The 12165-nt window shown below is 38.0% G+C and overlaps 1 protein-coding gene across 1 annotated transcript; it reads left to right on the plus strand.

Moving 5' to 3' along the window:
- Positions 1-279: 279 nt before the first annotated feature.
- Positions 280-11347, plus strand: LOC113764885 (probable inactive DNA (cytosine-5)-methyltransferase DRM3). The gene is made up of 13 exons (XM_027308927.1): positions 280-398; positions 1664-1874; positions 1965-2102; positions 2968-3102; positions 3431-3527; positions 3698-3744; positions 5214-5306; positions 6131-6235; positions 7092-7188; positions 7831-7943; positions 8812-8914; positions 9527-9600; positions 9836-11347. The coding sequence occupies exons 1-13, from the start codon at positions 280-282 to the stop codon at positions 11204-11206; spliced, it is 2703 nt and encodes a 900-aa protein (XP_027164728.1). The 3' UTR covers positions 11207-11347.
- Positions 11348-12165: the final 818 nt, after the last annotated feature.

Here is a 12165-nt window from a genome sequence, read left to right on the forward strand (position 1 = left end):
ATCCTCCGCCGCCGGCCACCACCACTTCCGGCGCCGGTTACTATTCAGGCGGCCAGTTCCGGCCATACACAAAGTTTTTTTTTTCTCTCCCTCCTCCCTCCTCCCTCCCTCTTCCCTCCCTCTTCCCCTCTGCCTCCCCCGCCCCCTTCCCCCTCCCCTTTCAGGCGATTTTTAAATCCTTCATTTTCAAATACAAAAAAATGAACATAAAACCCCAAGAACCGAACAAGCAAAATCATAGCCCAGAAAAGGCAAAAAAAGGGAAAAAAAAAGTCCAGAATGGAGGAATTGGACATCAAATTCAACGTGATGGTTTCCTTATTCAACTGGATGCAGAAGAGCAAATCCTCCGCGACGAAGCGTTCCAAGTTCCGCGATGCTTTCTGCCGGAAACCGGGGTACTATTTCAGCGCCGTCCGCAGGGTGGCGGGGAGAGGGGGTCGCGTTGGGGAAAGGGCGGGGGTGGTAGGGAGGGGATCGCGCAGGGGGTGGCGGGGAGGGGGAGTGGGGAAAGGGCAGGGGGTGGCGGGGGGGGGTCGGTGTCTGAGGGAAAGGGGCACAGGGGATGGCAGGAGGAGAAGGGGAAAGGGAGGAGAGGGGTGGCGGGCGTGAGTGCTGCTGGGAGGTAACGGGGAGGAAAGAAAGAAAGAAGAAGAAGAAAAAGGAAGAAGAAGAAGAATAGAGGAAAGAAAAGAAAAAGGAAAGAAAGAAAAAGAAAAAGAAAGAGAAAGAGAGAAAGAAAGAAAAAAAAAGAAAAGGAAAAAAAAGTTTTTCACTCTACAAAAACTTCTACAAAATTTTTCACCTTACAAAAATTTCTACAAAAAAATTTTTCACCTTACAAAAACTTCTATAAAATTTTTTCAAAAACTTCTACAGTGCACTACAGTAAAGTTTTAGACAAACTCCCAAAAAACTCAGGTTCCAAACAGGCCACAAATCCTCGAGGTGTCTGGTGAAACTGAACAGTGCTTGCAATGTCAATCCAAATAAGTACTACTACTAACTAGTAATTTTCAGCATAGGCTGGTGGACACCACCAAGCCTTTAGGAGGCATAGGCTTGCTACAATTGTGGTTATTCAAAAAAATCCAGATGGGTGCGTGGTGTACCCGTTTGGTCCGATGGTGGTTCTGTCCCCATCGGTCCTCCATAGGCCCAGTTGGGTCTCCCCGTAGTTAGATTAGGATAGAGTAGGAGTAGGAGTAGGAATGACTATTGACGAAAAAAAAAAACTAGTAATTTTTAGTAATTTTCAGCATAGGCATTAGGCAATATCAGGGAAATACTAACTGTTGTTCTATTTTTGGCTTATTATAGCTAAAATAGTTGTATTGTTACGTCCTAATGTTTGCCCCCTTTTAGGAATTAACAAGAATTTGGACTGGCCAAATTTAAATACGAAAAATTTTATGGTTTCTTTTGGATGCAATAATGTCTTCTTCAACTTTTATCTCTCACTAGAGCTAATAAGTAATTTAAATTTTAAAAACTTTATTCAACGGTGAATTTTACTTATGATCATGATATTTAAAAGAGACAGTAAAATCTCTCAGTATACAGTTATATTAATATTACGGTAATAAGGGTAGGTTACAATCTTTTTGTTGTAAAATTGCAATATTAATTAGCAATTGTCAATTAGCAAACCTCACTGAATTAGCACCACTGCTGCTGGTATCTTTTTTTTTTTTTCTTTCGATACTGTGGATATTCGAAACCACCCGACTAATCCCACAGCGCCCAGGCAGAGTGGATCTGACCGATGCCTAGAACGTAAACAACTGGGTTGCGGACTGGAATCAACGCAGGTGGACTTGGAGCAAAGACCCCGCCTCCACCATCGGAACAACCCAGCGCGGGCACTGCTGCTGGTATCTGGTCATGATTTTTGTTGCTTGGAGCTTTAAATTAAATAAATAAATTGGAGATAGATTCTTTGTGCTGACTTTTTGTATTGGCAGTCTAGTACTAGTACTGCTGCTGCTACTAAATTTGTATGCCCGGCTGGGGCTCTCAGTCGGGGCTGCCGTCTGTCTTCTTCAACCGCCAACTGTATCTTCCCATCTCACACCCACTCACCCACCCACCACCGCACCACTGTAAGCTGCTCCTCCTCCTCCTTCCCCTTCCTTCCTGATCATCATTTCTACAGCTCTGCCCAATTTGGTCAAATGCAACTGTTTTTTTTTTTCCTTCCTTACTTTTTGACTTCACGAATTTTCGCTTCTTCAATTCAATGCATGCATGAGTTCCTACGATCAATGCCCCGATTTTCAGGATTTTTGCCCCTTCAAATGCACCCATAGTTTTCTATTTTCTTCTTGACAAAAAAAAAGAAAAAAGAAAAATCTTCGTCTGAGATAACTGTAGCTAGCGAGCATTTGCATTGCCCCAAAAAAAAAGGGAAAAAAGTGGTGAGTAACACATTTTCTATAAGATGATGGAGAATTGCAATGTTTTTTTTTTTTTTTTTTAAAACTTCAATAGAAGAAGTTATATGATGACGTGCATGTGTATGTACACTGATCTGAGATGCCTATGATCATATACGTGGAGAGATCCTTACCCGTCATACATGTTTGTGTGTCTATGTGTGACTGTCATATGAAGAGAGAGAAATTGCGTGAATCTCTCTATTCATGCCTGCTTCAATTCTTGTATAATTTTTTTTTACCAAAGAATAAAAAAGAGGGAGAAAAAAACTGAAAAAACTGAGTATAATTTTCGTTTTACCATGATTATATACTAGTAGTTTTCAAGGGTAGGTTTTTGTTGCTTCTTTAAATTACTTTTTATCTTCAGTCAATGATTCACGGGTTCATACTTTTTCAGTTTTCTAACCCTTTTGGGCTTTTTGCTGGATTAGATTCTTTTTGGGTATATAGTAGTTGTCAAGAGTTTGGTTGGCATCCCTTGCAATTCAACAATTTGTCATATTGCTCCCTTATCATATCTTCCTTGTAGCATCAGATGACAGACTTAACAGATGGCGAAAATTCGTCAAAGCAACAGACTGATGTTCAAACTATGCCAAAAGTTGAGCCTTTGAGTTATGACGTGCCATTGCCATCTGAGAATGTGCACTCAAGGATTATGGTGGTATGTGAAATGTGTCTATAAGAGCTCAACGTTAAATCAATTGGTTTTCAATTTGCGGAAGTTTTTTAAGTCTTCTTTTATGGACAAACAGAAGGGAGAAAAATAGGACATACTAAATAATTTTCCTTGCAAGTAGGATTTTCTGTTTTGAACGTGTTCTGGTTAAGCTCTAGTTTGCTGATTTCTTTCATTTATGCAGCTTCGTGCTCAGTCAGTTTCCACTAAGTTCTTTTATTCCGTTTGCTTCGTAGTCCGGGAAACTAAGAGCAACCCCTGTAGCATATAATTCTGGATTTAGGTAGTAATTTTGGATTTTATCTTTATGTAGAACAATGTTGCAAGCTCATCATCCAGCAATACAAGATCTTTCATCATGGAGATGGGATTTGAACCATATCTTGTGGACAGGGCAATTAGAGAACATGGTATGTCTACATAAACTGACTTGCTCCTTCACAGTTTCAAGTAATAATACACTGAGTTGGCTAAATATGGCAATCTCGTGTTTGAGAGATAATTCTCTATTTATCATGATCATCATTGTCATCATCTTCTGACAAAACAATAAATGATAGGACATTTTCTTCTCATGTAGGCGAAGACAATGTTGACTTGATATTGCAGACTCTCTTTGCATATTCTGTAAGTTATTCTTCCTTCATCTGAGCTCTGGTTGCTTGGAATTCCCTTGCAGTGCTGTTATGGAAAGTTTCCTTGTCTAATTGTCGGAGTTACAAGACTATATATGATTGACATTCTTTGAACAAGTTTTATGGCATCACATTCTCCTTATTTGTTTGTTCAATTTGTTCTTCCCCTTTCCCCTCTTTCTATGGTTAACAGAAATAATTTCTTTCTTTGGTCCAAAGTAACAACCAATGACCATATTGAATATGAGTTAAAGAGTTGATTCAATTGGTAACTTCATGTGGGAAGCTTAGTTGTCAGTTGCTTTGCATGAAAGTTTCAAAATCTAGATCAAATTTTGAAACTGTGGTCTTTAATGGTTGCTGAAAGGCACTTGCACATATTACTGAGTTGAGTACAATGCATTTGCAGTTACATGAGCCAAGTACCAGACCTAGGTTGGCTGAACTCTAGTTTTGCTTAATTCCACCATCAGTTTTTGGGCAACATAGTGCTGCTAGACAGTTTAGTGTGTGTCTGCTTATTTTTTGTCTTTTTAGTTGCTTCTTCTCTAGACTTCTTTTATCTCCATGTAAATTTTAAGGATAACATCCTTAGCAAGTTGAACCAAGTCTTTAGGAAGGAAAAGGTTTGGTTGTGTGAATTATCAGTGAAAGATGGAGGACTTACATCCTATCACATTCGAAGTTGTACCTGTAAAATTCTACCGCGAGATTGAGAAGCAGCTTTTCCAAGTCTTAGATAGTGATTTAGTTGAAGTCTGGTGCTTCAGGATTTCGTGCCTGCATGAGGCTATTATTGTCCTTTGGGCAACAGTAAGGTAAAATGAATAGTTTTCGGCACGTTTGGCTGAGTATGGTTAACCGGGTTGGGTATTTATGCTACAATTGTGGTAGCTGTTGCATTAGGATACTAGGATACTAAAATTGAGTGGATTGCTTTATCTTTTCATCTGGACATTGAGGTGTCGTTCTGAACCATGAAGGGAATAAGTGAAGCACAAGAAATAGATATGTGCTTCAGGATTAGTCAAGCATTCGGACAAATTTGACTATATTACCATCTAAACTCTTCATACCAGAAAGTACGTTGCTTAGGTTACAACTGCTTGCTGGATGTGCTTATTAGAACTTAACTGAAAATCATAGCCTTCTGGAGCTGTATTGGTATAAATTAACCTTCTCCTTATATCAACTTCAGTTAACATGGGCGTCTGCCTATTGAGCTGAAGTAGAACTCCATCAATGAAAATCATCTTACATATACCCAAAGAAGAATTTTGTGAGGCAGTGGCCCCAGAATTTTTTGGATGTAAAATTATCTTCACACAAAGACTTTTATTTGTTCATAGCCTTTGTTTTTGGTTTTTAGAGCTTGTTCTGGTTGATCAGTTTGTTTATATTGTTGCCTGTTATTGCCAAGATCCATGCTCACTAGCCATGATGTCTTTTGGAATGAAATAGGCTCCTCAAAAACCAAAATCTGAGCATTGTAATTCAGTTGATGCCTTATTTCACAACAATAATAAACTCCCTGCAGATTGTGGTGCAAGCGAGGTAACCTGCTCTTTATGCTGGTTTATTTTCTTTTCTTTCTATCCAAATAATGAATTTACACATTTTGGATGACCAGCCGGAACTGTTCACTTTATCAACTTCGAGTTGTGGAGATGGCTTTTTTTTTTTGGTCTAGGTCTTATTATACTTTTTTAGTGTGTTATTGACATTGTATCATATACATCCATTTTTCTACTTTCTTATCTGCTTATCTTTTTTTTTCTTTTTTTGACCTTTGGTTCCATTTTTGAATTATCTAGTCATAATTGCTTCTTCCAAATTGCTTTTATTGACCTTGTAATTCTACTTTATGCACTAAAAACAAGATCCCAGTGAATTGATCTGCATTTGCACTTCCAAGGCACCTGATTAATGCACTTGTTTGTTGACCACATCAGTTATTACACCATATTTTAAGCTCTCAATGCACAAGTTTTCAAAATTGCATGGCCATTGTTTTCATTAGATGCTAAGAGATGTAAAAGCCACTTCTCTTTTTGCCTTACCTATAAAAATTAGGATATCAACACAGACTTTGTCAACCTAGCTATAGCTAGGTATGTTTTAGCTCCATTTCCCCAAGTATATGGCCTTTTTTCCTTTTAATCTTTCAGAGGAATTTTTTTTCTGTAAATTTACTTTAATCAGTTGATTTCGATCCATATCTGTAGCTAGTTTACCTTTTTGATAAAGGCATTCAAGCAAACATAGGATATTTCACCACACACAAGCAATATTTACTACTACAACAAAGCTATGTTACTTTTCACTTAAATATGCCATTTCTAAAATTTCTAATGATATCTGCTTTGTAACTCAAACAGACTGTTGATATATCAGACTCATCAGATTCTCTGGATAGTTTGTTTGGGGATGATCGGGAAACTTGCAGTCACTTCGATCGCAATAGAGATGTATTCTTGAAAGAGGTAGCTATTGTCATTTGTATATTTGCAGTTTTTTGCTTTTTCTTTCTTTCTTTTTTATTTTTCCTTCTTTTGTGAAGTTACTTTCAGCATCATCGACCAGTACATGTGGACTTCATGCAATAGGTTAATGCTCTTACTTGTCCTTATCATTGTTGTTGACCTTTCTTGTATGTGTTCAGCAGTGACAAGTATTTTACTGATTAAAACATGCATGTCCAGACCAATCCATTGGATGCCAATTTATTGGCCATTGCTTCTTCTAATGCCTTCTCTGTAGCACTAAACTTTATGTAGGTTGTTTGGTTGATATTGTATTGAAGTTTATTGAAGATTTATCAATAAACTTAGCCACCAATGTCAATGGGAAGCCATAGCCCATTTGTCAAGAATGATTAAATGGAAAATAAAAGTTGGGGCAACTTATAGAGAAATAGGAATTTTGTAATTTTATCGACAACTGCAAATTTTCTGAATAATGTCTAGCCAACTTGTTTATCACTCTCTTTGCATTTAAGAACTAACTTGTTGGAAGCAGAATCAAGTTGACTTGCATTTCCCTTGCATCAGTACTCTCATGTGATATAAATTCTGGAATTGTAGTTGTGTGCTATGCTGGTTGTTTTTTGAGGAAGTTGATCGTTCACTCTTAATTGAGGATACTATTCTGGTTAAGCTAATATCAAGCAAAACAGGAGAGTGTTTGCATTGATGATGCGGACTCGTTTAGGAAATCATGAAGGTCATTATTTTTCCGTTAGGCTACTGTATTTACCAATTTTGCATATCAAAATGATTATAAGAGCTCATAAGGCAAATGATACTTTGCATCTACCACTGAATGTATTTCTACTTGCAGGAGCCTGATGTAGATAGTGTCATGAGCGAGAAAAAGGCATCCTTGGTCGCAATGAGTTTCTCTAAAGATGAAGTGGAGTTTGCAATGAATGAGCTTGGTAGGTGGAAGTTTCTTTCTATTGATGCCGAAGAGGAAGGTTCTAAATTTCATGCGTTTCTATTTACCGTAAAGTCCAACAATGTCTCAAAATTTGACTTTAATGACTTGCTTTCGGTTGCTTATGCGTTCATATAACCACAATTAGAGATGACAAGTGAAAGGAGATTGATATAGCATTTGTACACAAGGTTCCTTTTGGCATTTCTAGTTGGGAAAATTGTTTTACCTCCAACTTTACTTGAGTCTGGTGCTGTCATGTGTTTGCTTGAGTAGTATCAAAATATCCTAAGCTGGAGACGACATTATGGGGGGCTGGGAGGGGCAACCTGCGAGCATTTCTCCACCTGTAGTGAATATATGTATTCTTTCTCTTTGCAAGAGAGATATTCAGGTCCTTAATAGCTCCTTTCATTGTGAGTGAGCTCTTGACTTTCATTTTTGAGGCAATGCCCTACGAGTGCTTGCTTTAGCTCTGAACATTCTGATGCCCATTATTTCATCTATTTCACTTGTGTGCACCTTTTGCTTTCGTATGTCTTGCCATGACATCAGGATGCACTATATGCTATTCAAATTTACTGCAGATCTGATTTGTGTTGATACTTAAAATGTCATAAGTTGTCTTTCTGTTGCACAACAGGTGTAGATGCTCCTATCAGTGATTTAGTAGATTTTATCTTTGCTGCTCAGATAGCTGACAACTATGCAAAAGGTGTAAATAAGCCTACTCCTAGTGATGTAGGAAAGGACCAGGTTTTTTTTAACCATTCCTTAAGTTTTCTTATTCAGTTTGGGGCTCCAAAGGATTCTCTTATTTATTATTTTTCATGTAGCATCTAGCTTGATTAAGCAATAAATGTTGTAGCTTCATTTGCATTTGTATAAGCTCACTTTGTTTTCAAATTTGAATACATGAATTCAAAAAAATTTGAATACATGGAATTCAACAAAGTCTTGATCCCTTTATGGTGAACTTTTGAAGTATTGCATCCTGTGGTAATGAGCTGGGAGTGATATTACAAGTCTACTACTGTCTCCTTTTTGATGTGTTCTTTAAATTGATGGGATCTAGAGTGGATGGAATGGGTATATAAAGCTTCATCATGCTATGTGTTCTTAAATGCGCACGTGTGCCTGAGGAGTGGAGGCATAAATTGTGATACCGTTTGGAAAATTATATAAAGGATGAATAGGAAATGATTGACTTTCTCATATGGTGGTTGGCTCTCACTTTTGAGTATCGACTTTTACATCTATACTTTGTGTCCAGAATAATAGCATCTTGTTTTGGATTTATCCAATCTGTTTGAAAGAGTAGGATATAGACATGCATGTATAGAGATGGGACAACTCTAGCCTGACTAGCCTTTGTGAATTGTGAAGCTTTGATTCTTTGTACCTGCCATGTGAGATGGGTAGATTTAGGGTGGTTTTTGTCATGTTGGACTATTTAGTCAGAGATGAATGTTCACGGAATGAGAGGTAGCCTTTTCATGTGAAAATTCTCGTATATATGTGATTCTGTACGCTTTTGATATGTGCAAACCCAGAATATTGTAAACTTCCCATTCTGGAGCCACACACTTGGTTAGTTATGCTGAGTTGAGCTACAAATTTTCAGCAATTCAGCACTGAAGCATTGTTTGGAACAATGGAGAAGACACTTGTATTATTTGAAATGGGTTTTTCAGAACAACAAATTTCAACAGCTATTGAGAAGCATGGTAAGTGTAATTTTGCCATTTCCTTTCTTCCCTCTTTCCCTGGTATTTCTTTTTCTTTGAAGAGTTGGAAGATTCTCTAGTGTCTTCTAATTAAGTGAAATCTGATTTCTGTATTTCTGTTTGATTTACTCTCTTGTTGCTTTCACAACCAACTTTTTCTTTTATGGTAACTTGTGGACCATGACACTCGGCAATTTCTGCTTGCAATAATTCACACAACTGACATAATCTGCTGTGGTTTGATCGGAGAACTTAAAAAGTCATTTTCTGGTTATTAATGTCTGTTCTGAAATTGCACCATAGATTTACCTTGTTCCTGATATTTTTGTGCTTTGACTTGAATGATCTGAGGGAGGTCTGGGGAGGGGAAAGAGAGTAAACTGGGGCTTTCCTTGGGAAGGGAAAAGGAAGGGAGCAGAAAATGGTAAATATCTTCCAGTGACTCATCTCCATGTGCGTTGCATGCTTTCCACCTGTTAATTACCCAAACAATCAGAATGGTTGAAAGCATTCTCTCCCTAGGTGTAGGATTTCAGATCCTGTTCTCCTCTCCTCTCCTTTTTTTTTTTTTTTTTTAAAATCTCGGCCTCCCTTTATTTTCTTCCTATCCAGGTTCAGAAGTTCCCGTCTCGGAGCTTGCTGCTTCAATTGTAGCAGAAGAAGACACTGGCACAAAGACAGACAAGGTATTACCATCATTTTGGTGGACACCAGAAAGTAGAAATAATAGGAATAAGGATTATGAATAATGCTAGTAATATATCTGTTGCATTTGGCTAATATAAATACTATAAAGCAACTGATGTGCACATTTTAAATTTCAGTAACAACTTTTTTTGCTGGGGCAGTTTGCTAATATGTAGCTCCTTCACTTTCTGACTACTACTTATGTAGACCCTTTGCCCTTTTTTGTTTTTTTAGCATCTTCTAGCAGGCTCAAGTCTGAGTAATTCTACTGCTGGAAAATATCATTCCTTTCATCCATCTTTTGTAAAAGCCGAGGAGTATAGCTTAGATGATGTTTCCTGCAGAAACTTTGATGTCCTGGAAAAGTTGAAAGGCAAAAGGCCAAAAGAAAAATGTGATGATGAGCTATGTGGTTTGAAAATCCCAAAGCAAGAATACAATGAAGACTTCAGCTATTTTCTAGCCCCAGTGCGGTCAGAAGCAACACAAAGAGACTCTATTTCATATGGTAGTTGTCATATGCAAATTCCAAAGAAGAAGATTCACCGTGGAGCAGAACAAATGGGCATTTATGGACCAGAGAAATTGCCAATGCCCAAGTCGTGCAGAGCTTATGATGATATGTTGGCTAAACCTCCTTATTTCTTTTTTGGGAACGTTATAAGTTTAACCCACGAGTCATGGGTCAAAATCTCGCAGTTCCTGTACGCAGTTCGGCCAGAGTTTGTCAGCACTGATACTTTTTCTGCTTTAAGTCGAGAGGAAGGCTATGTTCATAACCTCCCTACTCAAAATAGGTTTCACATTCTTCCAAAGCCACCAATGACTATACAAGAAGCTATACCACGCACGGCAAAATGGTGGCCTTCATGGGATACAAGGAAACAGTTGAGCGTCTTAACTGCTGAAGCCACGGAGATGTTTCAAGCGTGTGAGAGGCTTGGAAGAGTGCTAGGTAACTCCAGAGGACTTTTGTCTGTTGAACAACAGTCAAACCTTCTCCATCAATGTAAGATGTTTAATCTTCTTTGGGTTGGCCCTCACAAATTGGGCCCTATAGAGCCAGAGGATGCAGAGCGCATTTTCAGCTATCCGGTGCATCATACTCGATCTGCTGGCTTTATCCTTTCGGACAGGCTTTCATCACTCAAAAATTGCTTTCAGATTGACACATTGGCATATCATCTTTCAGTATTGAAATCTCTTTTTCCTGGAGGATTAACTGTTCTGTCCATCTATAGTGGAATTGGCGGGGCGGAACTTGCTCTTTACAAGCTTGGTATTCAATTGAAAGTTGTTGTTTCCATAGAGCCTTGTGAAGTAAAACGAAGGATTCTAAAGCATTGGTGGGAGAAACATGGAATAACTGGGGAGTTGGTGCAGATGGAAAGCCTTGGGAGTCGTCTAGCATTTAACAAGCTTGACGGTCTGATACACAAGTACAGCGGATTTGATATTGTGATTGGTCAAAACCCATCCACTTCTTCGTCTAGAAGCTCATGTTCTAAAAAAGACAAGAACTCGTCAGGTTTAGATTTTCAGTTGTTTTATGAATTTGTTCGTGCTTTACAACTTGTGAGGAGTACAATGGAGAAAAACAAATAGGTTTATCCAATTTGTTAAGCTTCTCCAACTGTGCAGTGTTGTAATACTTCTTTCGTTCTTCGCTTAGTGTACGAGACGATTTAAGTTGCTATTCTGTGAGATAGTCCATATTGCTGGTTACAAAGTCCAGCCATTTTGCGAGTCTCAGTCTATTCTAAGTTTTTATGTTAATCGTGTCCCACCATATTCTCTTTTTTTGGAATGACAAAGTCGAGAGTTATGTGTACAATCTTATATAAAGAAGAAAGGTAACACCAGAGATTTGCAGCTACGTCGAATGAAAGATTGCACCATCATTTGCTGTCTAGCGGTAATTGATGACTCGAATAAAATTGGATGAGGAGCACAATTTTACTTTTGAGTTGGATACGGGATGCCAACTTTTATCCAAATATGGACTAGCGTTGCCTGTCTTCCTTTTTTGTCTATGTAAACATCAAACGCAAGTTGCCAATGCATCGGTATTAAGTTGGGTAAAATATAGAAAAATCGCTGTGGTTTTATGGAAATGTGCCTTATAATGTGCATTTCAATATCTCGTGGTTTGAACTAATTTAAAATAATATTGAAATCATTAAAATGAGAGAGGGTGCACGGAAGTGGTCGTGAGGGGAATAGAGAGAGCGGGATGCAAGGGAGGGAAGGGAATGATGGGGGAACGGAGAGGAAAAAAGAAAGAGAGGAAGGGGGGGTGATGAAGAGGAGGATGGTGGTGGAAATTGGAGAGTTGTGATGGAGGAAAATATGAGGTTGATATTTTATTTTTATTTATTTATTTAGCGCATAGAAATAAGGTAAGTTTATTTAGAACTTTTATTAATGTATTTTGTGCATAGAAATGAAGAGAGTTGCATTTGAAAATTCTTATTTATTTTATGTATAGAAATAAGGTGCGTTGTATTTAGGAATTTTTTAATTATTTTATAGAATTTTATGAGGTCTAAGGGACTTAATAGGTA

This window comes from Coffea eugenioides, chromosome 3, assembly GCF_003713205.1.
Source record: "Coffea eugenioides isolate CCC68of chromosome 3, Ceug_1.0, whole genome shotgun sequence".
In the NCBI taxonomy this organism is placed as follows: Eukaryota; Viridiplantae; Streptophyta; class Magnoliopsida; order Gentianales; family Rubiaceae; genus Coffea; species Coffea eugenioides.

Excerpts from the sequence above, each read along its gene's own strand:
- LOC113764885 (XM_027308927.1), top strand. The coding sequence starts at position 280 with ATGGAGGAATTGGACATCAAATTCAACGTGATGGTTTCCTTATTCAAC. Across the intron at positions 7,189-7,830 it reads GTTTGCAATGAATGAGCTTG|GTGTAGATGCTCCTATCAGT; the intron begins GTAGGTGGAAGT and ends GTTGCACAACAG. Across the intron at positions 7,944-8,811 it reads GTGATGTAGGAAAGGACCAG|CAATTCAGCACTGAAGCATT; the intron begins GTTTTTTTTAAC and ends ACAAATTTTCAG.